A 17392-nucleotide genomic window follows, 5' to 3' on the forward strand; every position below is an offset into this window, starting at 1 on the left:
CGCCCCTCATGTGCACGCATTCACACCAATCGCTTTTACATTTTTAAAAAAAAACAGACAAGGGTTGGGGGGGGGAAAACAGAGGAGGAGACCCAAAGTTTAAACTGCTTTGACTTTCACCTTTTGCAATTCACAGCCTCATAATAGAGAAAGAGAGCAAGAGACCAAATGGATTTTTATCAGAATGTCATTCAAATAAAAGGTTTAGCATTTACATCACAAGAGCTAGCCAGGGGGAGGCGAGCCTCTCCTGAATGGAAAGAAATGCCAGGAATAAACATTGGAATAATAAAATAATAACATGCGTGTATGTAATATGTAGGAAAAAGTGGACTTTTTGTTGTTTTTTTTACACGGAATCTCAAAGCGGACAACGGATGGGATGGATTCTTCAGAAAAGCTCTATTAACATATTGAAAATAAATGGAGCGTTAACATCCCTGAAATGACACCCGATTCCATTTTTTTTTTAAAATAAATCCATAAATGTCACAAATCAGAGGAATAACAAAAACTGAGTGGCAGCCTCTAAATATACAGACAGAATGAGAAAATTTGTCCTTCTTGCCATAAAAGAGAATAAATTAGTTGCGCCTTTAATTATTTTTGTTTTCTGCTAACAGGTGATTTGTTTCAAGAGGCGGGTTGCGGATGGAAGCTAGTTTTTATGATGTGTTTAAAAAAAAATCTCTGGGCAGCCTTTACAATGTAAACAAAGATGTTATATTTATGTGAAGCGGCTTTTTAATTTTTTTTAAATGTTTAATTCTACGGAAACCAGATCTGCTCCGATGTGTGGCACTGTCTCTGCTGAATTGCTGCTGAATTTGTTAGTCCACAGCTGATTTCCTGTATTACAAAGTCTTAGAGATTATGGTTAACTTGAAGAAACAGCTAAATTTTTGATACTTATCCCAACATATAAAAAGCATAAATGTTGATCCAGCAGACTTTCCTGAAGACTGTAGCTCAATAGTGCCCCCTGCTGTAAAACTATATTAAAGAAGATATGTGTGTGTGTGTATGTGTGTGTAATTAAATGTTTGTGAGTTGGGACAGGTATGAAAGGGGAAGAGAGAACGTCAGAAGTCCAACGATAATAAGCAAAAAAAAAATGTATTTAAGGATTTTGGCGAAAACCAACCGGCTTTACGAAGGATGATTCGCTCCTGCCTTTCGCAAACAGCTCCGATGAACGGCGGTTCACGCGTGCAAAGTCACAAAGTTGTCCATTTAAGATTTAAATTAGAAGCAGCTTGATCGTTTTTTGTTTTTTTAAAAAAGGTTTCCCAGATCACTGATAAATATCACCTGGAGTCCCCCTCAAAGGCGATAGGCCCTGTTTCTAATTAAACCCGCATGGCAACACCACCCCATTTGTAAAGAAGAGAATTGCTTGGGCAGGAGAGATTTTTCCACGTTCCTGACACACGGCAGAGCTAAAGTAACAACCCGACAACTTTCCTTGGCCTTTTCCCAGTCCGCCGCAACTTACAAGAAGGAAAACTGCGATTGCAGAGAGAGCACCGAAAGCTGAACCGTTTGCAAAAGTGTTTTCCAAATTTATGACAATTGCTTTCCTGACAAATTAGTTCTACGCAGTGCCCTTGTTGTGCTTAAAGATCTTCAAGAGGCAGCAGAGGACAAAAATTAACACGGGCACCCTTAGTTTTCACCCAAGGCAGAGTTTGGGATTCGGATCGTCCTTAACTTACAACCATAACTGGGAAGGGAATTTCAGCTGCTAAGCGATGCAGTCGTTAAACAAGTCCTTGTGTCACTGGACTTGGCTTTAGAAATATTTTTTACCATGGCCATTAAGTGAATTGTCACAGTTGTTAAGTTGTTAGGGTCTGTTAAGCGAATCTGGCTTCCATGGTTGATGTTACTTGCGGGAAACCATCTTAGAAGATCAGGCCATGGAGATAGAATAGAATAACAGAGTTGGAAGGGACCTTGGAGGTCTTCTAGTCCAAACCCCTGCTTAGGCAGGAAACCCTACACCATTTCAGACAAATGGCTATCCAACATCTTCTTAAAAACTTCCAGTGTTGGAACATTCACAACTTCTGGAGGTAAGTTGTTCCACTGATGAATTGTTCTGTCAGGAAATTTCTCCTTAGTTCTAAGTTGCTTCTCTCCTTGATTAGTTTCCACCCATTGCTTCTTGTCCTGCCTTCAGGTGCTTTGGAGAATAGCTTGACTCCCTCTTCTTTGTGGCAGCCCCTGAGATACTGGAACACTGCTATCATGTCACCCCTAGTCCTTCTTTTCATAAGACTAGACATACCCAGTTCCTGCAAATGTTCTTCATATGTTTTAACCTCGAGTGCCCTAATCCTCTTTGTTGCTCTTCTCTGCACTCTTTCTAGAGTCTCCACATCTTTTTTACATCGTGGCGACCAAAATTGGATGCAGGATTCCAAGTGTGGCCTTACCAAGGCCTTATAAAGTGGTATTAACACTTCACGTGATCTTGATTCTATCCCTCTGTTGATCCAGCCTAGAACTGTGTTGGCTTTTTTGGTAGCTGCTGCACACGGCTGGCTCATATTTAAATGGTTGTCCACTAGGACTCCAAGATCCCTCTCACAGGTACTACTTTTGAGCGAGATGTGGCAGATGTCCCTCTCATACAGCAAGGCATCGAGATGTCCTCCCAGGCCAAAGTCAAGGACCTCCTTTACGACTTTTCACATTAGTAATATTCCCAATTCTATGATACGGTACCAAAGGAGCAGTCTGTATTTTGCTATTATCAGAGTCAGAATTTAAAAGGAAAATATTGACAAAGAGACTATCTGGCGGAAAGCAACATTCAACCTGGCTTTTGAGAGGCTGGATTGGTGGTTTTGAATCCCTGCAACGATTCTTTCAAAGAAGCTTCCATTGACTATTCCAACTCTTATTAGGGAGAGCAAACAAGGCCCAGGGATTTTTGCTACTGGTTCTCCGAACCACCCACCACCATTGCTACCAAATTGGCTGATCTGGTCAGAACCAGGAACATTTCACCCCTGATTTGAGGCCACATGGTTATCGGTTGCTCAGTTCTGTAAATTTAGTAAATGGGAAGCAACAGTAAACAGAAGTCCAGAATACAGTCCTCAGAAGCTAAGACATTGAGAAGAACATACCATGAGCTCCATTTGTCTCCAAAGGTCTTCCAGATCGGCCATTGGCTTGTCCCACCAGTCGGTACATCTTCTGTACCGTTTCCCTTGGAACCAAAACTGTCGTAGCCATTCAAATTCCACCTGTAAAAAAAGAGATTGGTTTTTTTTCAAAGATTGACCATGTGGTTTATAACAGTCTCTTTTTTCCCCAGTTGAGTTCAAGTTATGGTAATCATATGGACAACGCTTTAAGAAGTGTAGGAAAATGGTTTGCATAGCTTTCTATAGGATTTCCCTCCCTCCCACTTAACTTCCTATAAAAACGAGTAGTGTCAACCCTTAAACATTGGCCAGTCTGAACCCTGTTTAGATCATTCTCCAGAACTCTGAAATGTGCTTTTCCAAAAGGCAACTGGACTTTCTTGGATTTTCCTTGGAAAAAGTTTCATTTCTCATCCAAGAAGCTTCTTCAGAACTGACTGGTGATTGGTCCAAAGTCACCTATGTGGTTTTCATGACTAAGGTGGGAATAGAACCCACTGTCTCCTGGTGATTGGCCCAAAGTCACCCAGCTGGCTTTCATGGTTAGGGTAGAACTAGAACTCAAAGTTTCCCGCTTTTTAGCATGGTTCCCTTAACCACTAAACTAAAGCAGCTTTCTCCACTTTACAACGATACAACAGGTAACAAAAATTCCCAAGAACGTTTGAAAAGAATCCAGCTCAATATTTTACATTGCTGAGAGCACAGTTCGAACCCAAATCACGCAACATTCAAGATCTCATCAGCAAACATAGTTCCTTTTCCTTTGTAAGTCTCAGCTCTCAATGTTCTTTTTTTCTTTCTTCTAGTTTTTTTTTTTTTTAAAGAAACTTCAAATGATCATCAATTCTGGTCCACTGGAACTGCCACTATTTATCTCTGCTATTGTGGACATGTTTATTACACCCAAAGACACTTGAATTCCATCTCCACCTTCACCTGTGACCACAAAGAAATGTGTTCTGTTTATCCTAACTTGTGTTGTGATGGGCCCCCAAACAAAATTTTTGTTTGCTGCTAAAGGTTTTGGTGACCATCTTCGAAGCGCTCCATGGCATAGGGCCGGGTTATTTACGGGACCGCCTGCTGCCACCGACTACCTCCCACCGACCCGTACGCTCTCACAGGGAGGGACTCCTCAGGGTGCCGTCCGCCAGGCAGTGCCGACTGGCGACACCCAGGGGAAGGGCCTTCTTTGTGGGGGCTCCCACCCTCTGGAACGAGCTCCCCCCAGGATTACGTCAACTTCCCGACCTCCGAACCTTCCGCCGCGAGCTTAAGACACATCTATTTATCTGTGCAGGGCTGGCCTAGGGTTTGATTTTTTATAAATTTAATTTTAATGGGGTTTTGTATTTTAACTATAGTTTTAAATTTGGCCTAATGGAATAAGTTTTTTAAATGTTGTTTTAACATGTATTTATATTATACTTTATGTTTTATAAGGCTGTAAACCGCCCTGAGTCCTTCGGGAGATAGGGCGGTATAAAAGTTTGAATAATAAAATAATAAAAGAAATAAGGGGAGACTAGTATAGGTCGAACTTGGGTTCGAATCCGAGTAAGGGTATGGCTAGCTGATGAAAGCTAAAAAGCTTGAAATAGATCTATACTAGTCTCTCTTTATTTCTTTATCAGCAAACACAAATTTGATTTATATACACACACACACAAACACATATTTTTCACACCCCTGCTTCCTCCTCCTTCAGGGAAAACAAAAGGGATACTTAGTGACTTTTAACTAAGCAAAGTGACTTTTAGTTGACTGTTGCTAAATACCCGTTTGATGAGTTGTAACAGCTTTCAACAGATTTTGTTTAAAACAACAAAAGAAAGAAAGGCTGTAGATAGAAAAGAAAAAATAACAAAAAATGCAAGAAGGCAACCCTGTTTGTAAAATACACGGACAGGATTAGTGGACACCGATTAACAGAAGTGGGATGTCCTCCTTTCAAAGAAAGGTTACATAAATAGTTTAACTTGTTATACAAAGTTAAGAATGGGTGTCCTTCTAGGACAGAGTTCAGCTGAAGTTTATTTAACCTTCGGTATTTAAAGGTGCTGTTTTATTTTTAGGAGAGACATATTTTAAGGCATTCCTTCTTTTTTTCTTAAGGGATGATAAAGGAGAGAGAGAAAAAGAGAGGTGGTCTCTATAGCTTTTAGTATTTAAAGGGAGAGGGGGGTGGCTTCAAGACAGTTTTTGGTTCCTGCCTAGACAAGTCCCTGCAGTTTTGTTGGCAAGAATTCAGAAGTGGTTGGCCAGAGATAGGAACTGGCACAAGCTCACCCACCCGGCCAACAAACGTGCGTATAGTCAAGGCGATGGTTTTCCCAGTTGCAATGTATGGCTGTGAAGGTTGGACCATAAGAAAGGCTGAGTGCCAAAGAACTGAGGCCTTTGAACTCTAGTGCTGGAGAAGATTCCTGCGAGTCCCTTGGACTGCAAGGCGATCCAACCGGTCAGTCCTAGAGGAGATCAACCCTGACTGCTCTTTAGAAGGCCAGATCCTGAAGAGGAAACTGAAATATTTTGGCCACCTTATGAGAAGGAAGGACTCCCTGGAGAAGAGCCTAATGCTGGGAACGATGGAAGGCAAAAGAAGAAGGGGATGACAGAGAACGAGGTGGCTGGATGGAGTCACTGAAGCAGCCGGCGTGAGCTTCAATGGACTCCGCGGGATGGTAGAGGACAGGAAGACCTGGAGGAATGTTGACCATGGGCTCGCGATGGGTCGGACACGACTTCGCAACCAACAACAACAACACCCAGCAGATTTTATGCCTAAGGTAGAACTAGAACTCACAGCCTCCTGGTTTCTAGCCTGGTGCCTGAACTACTACATCAAAGTGGCTTGCTTTCTTCTAGTGGGATGGAACGTTGTCCAGAATCCAAGGAGGTTCGAGAAGCTGAACTCCGTAGGAGCAAGAGACAACAAATTTTAGACACTTTGCCTAAGAGAAAAGTGAGCGAGGACAGCTCCTCCTTAATAGTTCCCAGCGTGTATGCTATTTTTCTTTTTCTCCATTCTTTTTACTGTTGCAATGAAAAACCCACTGGGGGGGGGGGAAAACAAAACCCAGCACCCATCACAGTACGCTTTGTCGAAGCAGAGCGGCGTACAGATTCCCACACTTTTTAAAGTCTTGATCTTCCTCTGCTTGCAGCACTGATTTTACCTCCTTGTCACATCAACAACCCCTTCTCCGTTCGCCCTTTAAGCCATTATGAAAGACGCATTTTGAGAGCGCCGGTCAATAAGGCCTGGGAGAAAGGCCACAGAACTGCGGGCTGACATTTGGTGAGCCCAAGGTGGCGTCGGTCCTCGGTTAATTATTTAAAGGCACTTGGCTTATTAAATGCCACCCTAGGGAGGGAACTAACCTTCCTCTCGAAAAAGGTCCAGCAGGACCACCGACTGAGTTGCCATTTCGGTGCAATGCGCTGGAAACACACATTAGCCTTGGACATCAATGGGCTTCCCAGCAGCAGTCTAACCGTTGGCTCGGGGAACACCTTGGCAGCATGTGTTCATTTCAGGATCCAGGTGCAAGTCAACCCCAGTGAACAAGCAAGGAGTCCTATTTTACACACGGGGATTTATTTATTTATTTATTTATTAAATTTCTATACCGCACCATCTCCCAAAGGACTCAGGGCAGTTCACAGCCATATTAAAATACACAATACCAATACAAATATAATAAATAACAATATTAAAAAACAATTAAAACCGAATATTTGATGGCCAAATCATTAAAACGGTAAAAGACCAAATTAAAACCCATTTAAAATTTCACTAAAATATTTCTTAGGCTAGTCCAGCTCGATGGAATAATAAGGTCTTCAGTTCACGTTTGAAGGCCCGGAGGTCAGGGAGTTGCCGTAGCCCTGGAGGAAGCTCGTTCCACAGGGCCGGTGCTGCCACAGAGAAGGCCCTCCCCCTGGGGGCCACCAACCTACATTGTCTGGTCGACGGCACCCTGAGGAGGCCCGCTCTGTGGGAGCGCACAGGTCGTTGGGAGGCAATCGGTGGCAGAAGGCGGTCTCGTAGATATACCGGTCCTAAGCCATGGAGCGCTTTAAAGGTGGTGACCAGTATCTTGAATTGCACCCGGAAGGCCACCGGCAGCCAGTGTAGGCCGCGCAGGATAGGTGTTATATGGGAGCAACGCAGTGCTCCCTCTATCACCCGCGCGGCCGCATTCTGGACTAGCTGGAGCCTCCTGGTGCTCTTCAAGGGGAGCCCCATGTAGAGAGCATTGCAATAGTCCAGGCGGGAAGTGACGAGGGCGTGAGTGACCGTGCGTAAGGAGTCCCGGTCAAGGAAGGGGCGCAACTGGTGAATCAGGTGAACCTGATAAAATGTTCCCCTGGCGACGGCCATCAAATGTTCCTCTAAGGACAGCAGATGCAAATAAGCTGGCGGTCACGAACTTTGCTTCTAGACTGTGAATGAGACAGCATCTTCCAAGACTAGCATGGGGGAACTTGGTATGGTTCCCCAACTAAGAGCTGTTGTGGCGCAGGGCAGGGGTGGTATTCTGCCGGTTCGCTCTAGTTTGGGTGAACCAGTAGCAGCAGCGGCGAGAGGCTCCGCCCACCCACCCATCATAAAAAATGCCCTGCACATGTGCAGAAGCGCCATGTGCTCGCAAAGCAAGCGCGCACGCCCACGCGCTACCAATACCAAACCGGTAGTCCCGGGATTTGAACCCCACCACTGGCATAGTGGTGAGAGTGCAGTGCTGCAGGCTACTTCTGCTGACTGCCGGCTGCCTGCAGTTTGGCAGTTTGAATCTCACCAGGCTCAAGGTTGACTCAGCCTTCCAAGGTGGGTAAAAAGGGGAGTCTTTTAAAAGCATTTTTTCTACAACCCCTTTGGCTGAAGAGGTTGCCAAAAAAAATGCTTTTAAAGGGTTCTGACGATCCCAGCTGAATTGCCTGATCGCCAGAACCTTTTAAAAGCATGTTTTCTACAACCTCTTCGGCCAAAGAGGTTGTTAAAAAAATGCTTTTAAAAAGCCTCTGATGATCAGGCAACTCAGCTGGGATCGCCAGAGGAGCCTTTGAAAAGCATTTTTTACAACCTCTTCAGCTGAGCCACGCAATCATCAGAGGCTTTTTTTTTAACTTTTAAAAGCATTTTTTCAGCTGAAGAAAAAAAATTAAAAGTAAAAAAAAAACCCTCTGATATCATGTCGCTCAGCTGGGCATGGGCGGTGGGGGGGGGACAGGGATTTTTGCTACTGGTTCTCTGAACCACCCACTGCCATCGCTACCGGATCAGGCGATCCGGTCCGAACCGGGAGCATTTCACCTCTGTACTACTGCTTTCCCCAATCGAGTGGGCTCCTCTCCTCCTCAGTCAATACATATAGGAAGGCACCGGATCAAGGAAGATCCAGAAACAAGAAAAGCAACCCACAGACTCTAATATTGAAGCTTGTATTTATTTGGAAAGACCTCTAGAGAGAGACACCATTTTAGGCTATGGAGTAATGTCACACAAGCACACACTTACCTGACAGGAAATCAAGGAACTGTACTTGTGTTTTTTAATAACCAAAAGCTGAAATTCTCTGGGTCAGCAAACAGCCAAACTACCTCCATTATCCTAAAGTAATTTGTACACTCTTAAAAAAAAAAAGTCGACATCCCGGGCCTGACAATCTGCTCTTGGATTCATCCTTTCTGCCAAGAATCCAGTCCTACTTAACATTTCCCAGTCAACTAAAGCCAGGTGGGCAGCTGATGATGATTTATGGGGCCTCTTTGATGAAACTGGGCTTAGCGATCAAAGCCTCAAGAGCTGCTTCCTCAATTCTGCGCCATCCAGATGTATGGGGATATAACTTCCAGAATACTCGAGAGTTGGGGGTGCTGCGGGGCGTCGCCCTAAGGTAGCTGGGGATCTGAAGCTGGAGGAGACCACTCAAGACCTCCTTTCCTTTCCCCTTTCCTTCCCTCTTCCTCCTTTCCTTTCCCTTTCCTTCCCTCTTTATTTCTTTTCTTTTCTTTCCTTCTTTATCTGTTTACTTCCTTCCCTTCTCTTTCCTCTTCCTTCTTTCCTTCCCTTCCCTCTTCCTCCTTTTTCCTTTCCTTTCCTTTCCTTTCCCCTTCCTTCTTCCTCCTTTTCTTTCCATTTCCTCCCTCCCCCTTTCTTTTCCTTCCTCCTTTCCTTTCCTTTCCTATTCCTTCTTTCCTTCCCTCTTCCTGATTTTCTTCTCTTCCCTCTTCCTCCTTTTTCCTTTCCTTTCCTATTTTCCTTTCCTTCCCTCTTCCTGCTTTTCCCCCCTTCTCTCTTCCTTCTTTTTCCTTTCCTTTCCTATTTTCCTTTCCTTCCCTCTTCCTGCTTTCTTTTCCTTTCCTCCCCTCTTCATTTTTCCTTTCCTTTCCTTCTTTACCTGCTTACTTCCTTTCCTTCCCTTCCCTCTTCCTCCTTTCCTTTCCCTTCCCTTCCCTCTTCCTGCTTTCCTTCCCTTCCCTCTTCCTCCTTTTTCCTTTTCTTTCCCTTCCCTTCCTTCCTTTCTTCCTTTCCTTTTCCTTCTGTCCCCTCTCCTCTCCTCTCCTCTCCTCTCCTTTCCTTTCCTTTCCTCTCCCCTCCTCTTCTTTTTTCCTTTCCTCCCTTTTTCCTTTCCTCCTCTTTTCCTCTCCTCTCCTTTCTGTATTTTGGGGTCCACAAGAAAAAGAACCAAGAAAAGAAGATATCTGTGAAATGCTTCTGGGGGTGTAGTTATTTTAAGAATATTATTAAAATCTTCTCTTCTCTTGTACTGATAGATGTGCTATAATTAATCTGTTAACCCAGAGGTTCCCAATCTTTTTCGGTTTGCGGCTCCCATAACACTTCGGATTTTTTCCGCGGCTCCCTTAATAGGTACATCCGATTTTTTTTTTAATTTTTGTCTTTTTTTCTGAATTTTTTTCTGAAAGCTGAAATCTTTTCTGTTAACTTTAAAATGTGCATATTGCCTCCTTGTAAAGAGAGATTCAACACATTCAACTTTTCAAAGATATCACATAGGTATGTGAGTTTAATCAAAAAGTCTGTTTCTACAAAGTGTTTGGCATACTCATGTTTTGCTGATGGACGTGCCGTCTCCTTTGATGGGAGCGGCCTCTGTGGAACTTTCCCAGGCGTGGGGGTCCCTGCTTCGGTCTCGGAGTTTGGCCTCTCGCGATCCCCTTGTTCCCTCGGGTCTCCGCCTTGTGGAGGAGGTGGCTGTTCTCGCCTCCAGCCTGGCTCACCTGGGAGGAACTAACGGGGTGGTTTTGCTATTTTCTGCGCAGCCCCTCTTTCCCGATGCCGTCGAGCGTGGTGGCCGCGGCCGTGTTGGGCAGCGTGTCGGGTGGTCTGGGAGGCCAGTGGCGTCGCGGGCAGACTGGAGGGGAGGTGCGCCGTTGCTTCGTCAGGCGGTGGGTCTGGGCGGGCGCTGTGGTTCAGGCGGGCGGGCGGGGCCGGAGCTCGCGCTTCTCCTTTGGTCCGTCGTCGGCGTCTGCCGTCTTCCTGCCTGCTGTGGCCTGCCCCGCGGGGGCTGTGAGTTGCGGTGTGCGAGTCCCGGTCGCTGCGGCCGTGTCCGGCTTTGTGCGTCTGGGATCTCGCGGCACCGCGTGTGGAGCGGACGCTGCTTCTTCGCGGCGCCCTTGTGGCGGTGGCGCGGCTCCCTGGGGAGCCGCGGCTCACAGTTTGGGAATCACTGTGTTAACCTATGGCCTTGCCATTTCTGATGCTAAATGCTTGTGAGGGGACCTAAAACAAGGGCGATGATCTACTCTCTACTATAGAGAGTAGAACCAGAGAGAAGGAAAAATTCCTCTACTTCCTAACATCTGCAGCATTGCCACCCCTTCCGCCTTCTCACCTCACTGTGAGTTTTTTCCACTCGCATTATATCTCCAACCTCCAGTGATTTCAAGGACGGGACCTTCAAACCAGCATCGGTATTCAAATTTTTCAGCGCTGCCTTGCATTTGTCCAGAATGTATGGTAGGGTCCCCGTTGAGCACTGTTGGAATTTACAAACAAACAAACAAAAAAGAAAGTTAGAGTGAAACAAGACTGGGATTTTACCGCAGAGGAAGCCAAAACTAAGTAAATCCTATTGTGAATTAGTCGTTTATTAGTTTAGCCGAGATCCGCAAACCATCATTTACAACTAAGAAAGGGCTACTCCACAAACCACTGTTAAATGAATCAAGTACAAATTAACTCAAGCTCAGTACTAGTCCTACCCAGGAATTTAAGAGCGTATTTGAACTATTGATTGTCCTAATGTCAAAGGCAAAGAGTCAGGGCCATACATTAAGTTGCAGATTTATTGCTGAAACCTATGCACATATTACTCAAGTTCAATACTAAATTTGCACCAAATAAGGGTCAGCAGAATTCAAGAGGGGTTGAACTTGGGCCATTTGTGGGAACGTAAGGACTCTAGGCTAATGACTCATTTAACTCCACCCTCCAGCTCTGCCTGCTTTTCTATACCTACTAGATTTGTTTGTAGGTGTGTGTCTTCCTAAACAACGCACTTGAATTGTGTTTCACAGAAAAGCACAAATTGTTTAAGAAGTTTTTCCAAACCAAAATGTCAAAGGACAATCAAGATCACTGTGTGTATTCAAAAATGGACCGTGAAAATGACGATAAAAGTTATCTTAGCGCTTTATCTTATCTACTTTTCAGGGCTATCTAGTTACTATGCCAAAATTTCCAGCCCTTGATTGCCATTCCCACAATGTTTTGTTACTCACTTCTGCCACTCTGTGTGTGGAGCTAAATCTTGACTGCCGGCCAGCCAACACGCAATGTTGGTGAGTCGTATTCAGATTATCTAGAAAAAGACCATTGAAGTACAGATAAGTATTCACCCATGAAGCCATTGGTGGAAACGAGAGAGGCCTTCATCCAAAGTAGGGGTTGTTTCTGGTAATAGCGGTAGTCCTCAACTTACAACAGTTCACTTAATGACCGTTTAAAATTACAACGGCACTGAAAAAAGTGACTCGGGACCGTTTTTCACACTTACGACCGTTTGTAGCATCTCCATGGTCACGTGATCAAAATTCGGATGCTTGGCAACTGGTTCATGTTTAGGATGGTTGCAGTGTCCCGGGGGTCATGTGACTCCGTTTTGCGAACTTCAGATAAGCAAAATCAATGGGGAAACAGATTCACTTAACAACCATGGTCCTAACTCAGGGGTCCCCAAACATGGCAGCTTTAAGACTTGTGGACTTCCACTCCCAGAATTCTCCAGCCAGCATAGCTTTCTGACTTGTGGACTTCAACTCCCAGAATTCTCTAGCTATGCTGGCTGGAGAATTCTGGGAGTTGAAGTCCACAAGTCTTAAAGCTGCCAAGTTTGAAGACCTCTGTCCTAACTTAACTGCTGCAGTCATTCACTTAACGACTGGGGCAAGAAAGGTTGTACAATGGGCGAAAGCCCACTTCACCCATGTTTCGCTTAAGCAACAAATATTTTGGGTCTCTCTCCGTTGCGGTTGTAAGTCGAGTTTTGCATGGTTGCAAAACGACCCGTCATTATTTCAAAAGTCAGACAAGCTCCTAAAAAGAGAAATTACTCTACAGTAGCCAGAAGAGGAACACTGAAGAAGACCGAGTCATGGGGGCGGAGAGAGAAACCCTCCCGTAATTAATCAACAGAAAACCGAACAAGACGTTGTAAGCTTAGCAAACTCGCAAACTCGCAAGATCAAAGTTGGAGCGGCAATAAATACATTTCAGGGGCTCAGGATGGTTGAGTGGGGGGGAGGGGGGAAATAGACATCGGCAGCAGCCCGCAGCTCAAAAGTGGCGTCAGGTTTCCGAAGCAAAACCGCTGGCAGGCATCTGTCTACTAAAGTGTTCCCAGTTAAGGCTGTAATTTTCCAACCACACGTCATTTCTACTCAAGGGGTGCTCTGCGTTTCTGGTTAAACGGGAAGACAAGTTTTTTGGATGGGCCTTGAAGTCTAACGCACACACGGCCCCCCCTGATTATGTTTATCATGTCTTATTCTCTACCAAAGGGAGGGCAGTTGAATTTATCCCGGAGCTGCGTTTAAACCTCTTAACCTTCGGGGCAACATTTGATCTATCAGAAACAGCTGGGCTTTAAATGTGTGTTTTTTCACTTCTAGAAGGCACGGGAGTGAAAATTGGCGACCGCTGGGGGAATGGGGGAGAGAAAAAAATCAGCTCGCAAAATCCAGCTCTGCGTATATTTCTTGGTGATGGAGCAGAAGGGAAGATGTGACTGTATGACTGTAACCTTGTTGCTGGTATACTTAAGATTTATATTGGCTGTTTCCTAATATGATTTGATTGCTTATTTGTTCCCTTATGACCATCATTAAGTGTTGTACCTTATGATTCTTGACGAAGGTATCTTGTCTTTTTATGTACACTGAGAGCATATGCACCAAAGACAAATTCCTTGTGTGTCCAATAACACTTGGCCAATAAAGAATTCTATTCTGTTCTATTCTATTCTATTCTTTTATGTACACTGAGAGCCTATGCACCAAAGACAAATTCCTTGTGTGTCCAATCACACTTGGCCAATAAAAATTCTATACTATTCTATTCTAACACCTACTGCAGGGATAAATTACATTATATGATCTAGGCAGGGTTTTTCCAGAAGGGTCAAAGCTATGATACAGAATACGGTTATAATTTGCACGCACGATGTGCTGTATATTTGTGTAATGCACATTTTTCCCCCCTAGTACACAGAGTCATTTTTTTGCTTAGCATCGTGATTTATGGCAAAAAACACAGCTTGGGAAAACTTTGGCTGTTTCCTCACAACTTTGATCCCATCCCCTCGTTCATCAAGAGAAAAACTCCCCTCATTCGAGAACTGGGGGAAATATCGTTTCGATACGGCTTTAAATATTGTGCAAACCCATAGTGTGATTAACCACAGTGGGTTTGCTGAACCATAAAACATAGCTGGCAAGTCATCACTAGGTCGATTCCCCCCAAAACACTAAGCTAAACATCAATAAACCATTTACAGTGTAGCAATGAGATTTATCTCTGGAGGGTTGAGAAATATACAATATACCCACTTTTTGACCATAATTACAGTTGGGTTATAGTCTTTTTTTTTTTTCATGAGAAGCGAAGGAATAACAGAATAACAGAATTGGAAGGGACCTTGGAGATCTTCTAGTCCAGTTCCCTGATCAAGCAGGAAATCATTTCAGACAAATGGTTGTCCAGGCTCTTGTTAAAAACCTCCAGTGTTGGAGTACCCACAACATCTGGGGGGAAATAATTTCACTGATTAATGGTTCTCAGTGTCAGGAAATTTCTCCTTAGATCCTTAGGAGAGAAAGAGACAGACAGAGAGAGACAGAGAGTGAGAGAGACAGACAGGAAGAGAGGAAGGAAGGAAGGAAGGAAGGGAGGGAGGGAGGGAGGGAGGGAGGAAGGAAGGAAAAAGAAAGAAGGAAAGAAGGAAGGAAGGGAGGGAGGGAGGGAGGAAGGAATGGAGGAAGGAAGGAATGGAGGAAGGAAGGAAGGAAGGAAGGAAGGAAGGAAGGAGGAAAAGAAAGAAGGAAGGAGGAGGGAGGGAGGAGGAGGAAGGAAGGAAAAGAAAGAAGGAAAGAAGGAAGGAAGGAGGAGGGAGGAGGAAGAAAGGGAGGAGGGAAGGAAGGGGGGAAGGAGGGAAGGAAGGAAGGAAGGAAGGAAGGGAGAAAAAAGAAAGAAGGAAGGGGGGGAGGGAGGAAGGAAGGAGGGAGGAGGGAGGGAGGAGGGAGGGAGGAAGGAAGGAAGGAAGGAAGGAAAAAGAAAGAAAGAAGGAAGGAAAGAAGGAAGGAAGGAAAGGAAAGGAAAGAGGGAGGGAGGGTGAGGAAGAGGAGGAAAAAGGGGAAGAGGAAGGGGGAATGGAATAGAATAGAATAGAATAGAATAGAATAGAATAGAATAGAATAGAATAGAATAGAATAGAATAGAATAGAACACGGAATAGGATAGAGAAATCAATAAGAAATAGAAATAGAATATGAACTTTGTGTTTGAACTTACCTAGCATAAAGTAGCAGTCTCCCTGATGGAGTGGAATTGCTAAGCCTGGCGTCTCTATATCCCAAGCAACTTTCAAGCCAACATGCCAAACATCTGGATCTCTGCCAGCAGCAGATTTTTCTTCAAGGACTCCACCATCAACTTCTGAAACAAACAAACGAAACAAAAAATAACTCTTCAAATACAAGAAGAAATTCCCTCCTGTAGACGTTTTTAAAAGAACAAGGAAAGCACAACCTCCTAAAAGGAATTCGAACACTTAAGTTGGTGAACAAACTGTTGACTCCCATCTTCCAACTTTATTTATTTTTTATTTTATTTATTTATTTATTTTGTCACAACAATATATATAAGCATCACATAAAAAGATTATATAGTATATAAGCATATATATGAGGTAATATCAGGAAGTATAAGCATATAATATATATAAGAAGAAGAAAAAACAAGCGAACAATAGGACAGGAACGGTAGGCACGTTTGTGCTCTTATGCACTCTCCTTATAGTCCTCTTAGGAATTGGGTGAGGTCAATAGTAGAAATTTAGTAGAAAGTTGTAAAAATGAAGTAAAAACTTCATTTTTACAACTGGGTGGATATGTGCACATTGCACCAGGTTACAATTTTGTGTGACCCCTTAATTGAGCCACGAATGTTGGCTAGTTTGTACAAGCTAAGCTGCAACAAGGAGATTCCAGCTGTGTGATTCCCTCCTTAACTTCTGAACTTCCCTCCGCCAATGGATAATAGATCAAAGCTTAAAAATACTACTATGAATAATACTCTACTATTAATGGCCTAACCTTCATTTCTCCAAGAAACATGGGCAGCTGCTATGTTAGTATGTTACAATACAGTAAAAATATAAAAAAATGGAAAGAAAAGAATTAGAAAAAAGAAAAGAAAGAAAACAGAATGTTTTTTTTTCATAAAAAAGTTTTATTTTTACAATCATATCAAACAGCTCATCCAATGTACAGTTATATACAATTAGTCGGGCTTGCCCAGTCACCACCCCCCTTTTAACACTCTTCCCTCTTCTACCTTCTTCTACTTTCCAGACCTTCATCTCCTTCTCTTATCTACATCCTCTCCTCCCTCCACCCTACACCTTCCTTCTCCCTCTTCTACCCCTCTTCCTTCCTCTTCTCCTCTTTCCTACCTCCTACTCTCTCCTCTTTTCTCCCTCCCAATCGTTCTAAAATGGTAACTGGGCAGACCTGACCCTACATTAATTATATTTATACATCTTCAATAATCCCTGTACATTAACCACCACTCCATCCTCTACCCTCAACCCCCCCAATTCCCCTCCCTCTTACCCCCCACCCCGACTTCCCAGAACAAAATGCAGGGTATCAAAACTAACAATCATAATCCAAAATAATTCCTAAATTATAATCTCTAGTCACTCCACACATAATCACACTCTCAATTCCCCTCTCCTTCAGAAATATATCTAATACAAAATATTTCCTAAATTTACTCATATGCTATTCGATATTTTTTTATCTGATACTTATTTTGAATATAATCAATCCACATTTTCCATTCTAAAATATATTTTTCTTGTGTATAGTCTTTCAAGTAAGCAGAAATTTTTGCCATTTCTGCCAAATTTGATACTTTGAGTGTCCATTCTTCAATTGTAGGTAATTCTTCTTTCTTCCAATATTGAGCAATCAAAAGCCTTGCGGCTGTTATTAAGTTCAAAATCAATTTAGTCTCTATAGCTGTACAATCCATAATTATTCCTAGTAGAAAGAACTGCGGAGTAAACTTAATCTTCTTTTTCAAAATATTCTGCATGATCCACCATACTTTAATCCAAAATGCTTTAACTTTTTTACAAGTCCACCATATATGGTAATAAGTGGCATCTTCACAATCGCATCTCCAACATTTAGCCTGTACATTAGGATACATACATGACAACTTTTTGGGGTCTAAATGCCATCTATAAAACATCTTATAAAAATTTTCTCTCATATTTTGCGCTTGTGTAAATTTAACATTCCTCACCCAAATTCTTTCCCAAGTTTCCAACATTATTGGTTGCTGAAAATTTTGTGCCCACTTAATCATACAATCCTTAACCAGTTCAGTCTCTGAGTCTATTTCTACTAATACATTATACAACCTCTTAATATGCTGTTGGCCTTGATCTCTCATTTGTTTTAACAAATTATCC

The 17392-nt window shown here is 43.3% G+C and overlaps 1 protein-coding gene across 2 annotated transcripts in view; it reads right to left on the reverse strand.

The window, feature by feature from the left end:
- Window positions 1-17392, reverse strand: part of FTO (FTO alpha-ketoglutarate dependent dioxygenase) — a 219338-nt gene that overhangs the window by 140827 nt on the left and 61119 nt on the right. For both annotated transcript variants that reach the window (XM_058155191.1, XM_058155190.1), the window contains 4 exons: window positions 15202-15345; window positions 11916-11995; window positions 11027-11170; window positions 3138-3257 (listed from right to left, as the gene is read on the reverse strand). In XM_058155191.1, coding sequence (XP_058011174.1) covers window positions 3138-3257; window positions 11027-11170; window positions 11916-11995; window positions 15202-15345 — 488 coding nt within the window. The remainder of the gene's footprint in view (window positions 1-3137; window positions 3258-11026; window positions 11171-11915; window positions 11996-15201; window positions 15346-17392) is intronic.

Source organism: Ahaetulla prasina, chromosome 12 (genome assembly GCF_028640845.1).
Source record: "Ahaetulla prasina isolate Xishuangbanna chromosome 12, ASM2864084v1, whole genome shotgun sequence".
Taxonomy (NCBI): domain Eukaryota; kingdom Metazoa; phylum Chordata; class Lepidosauria; order Squamata; family Colubridae; genus Ahaetulla; species Ahaetulla prasina.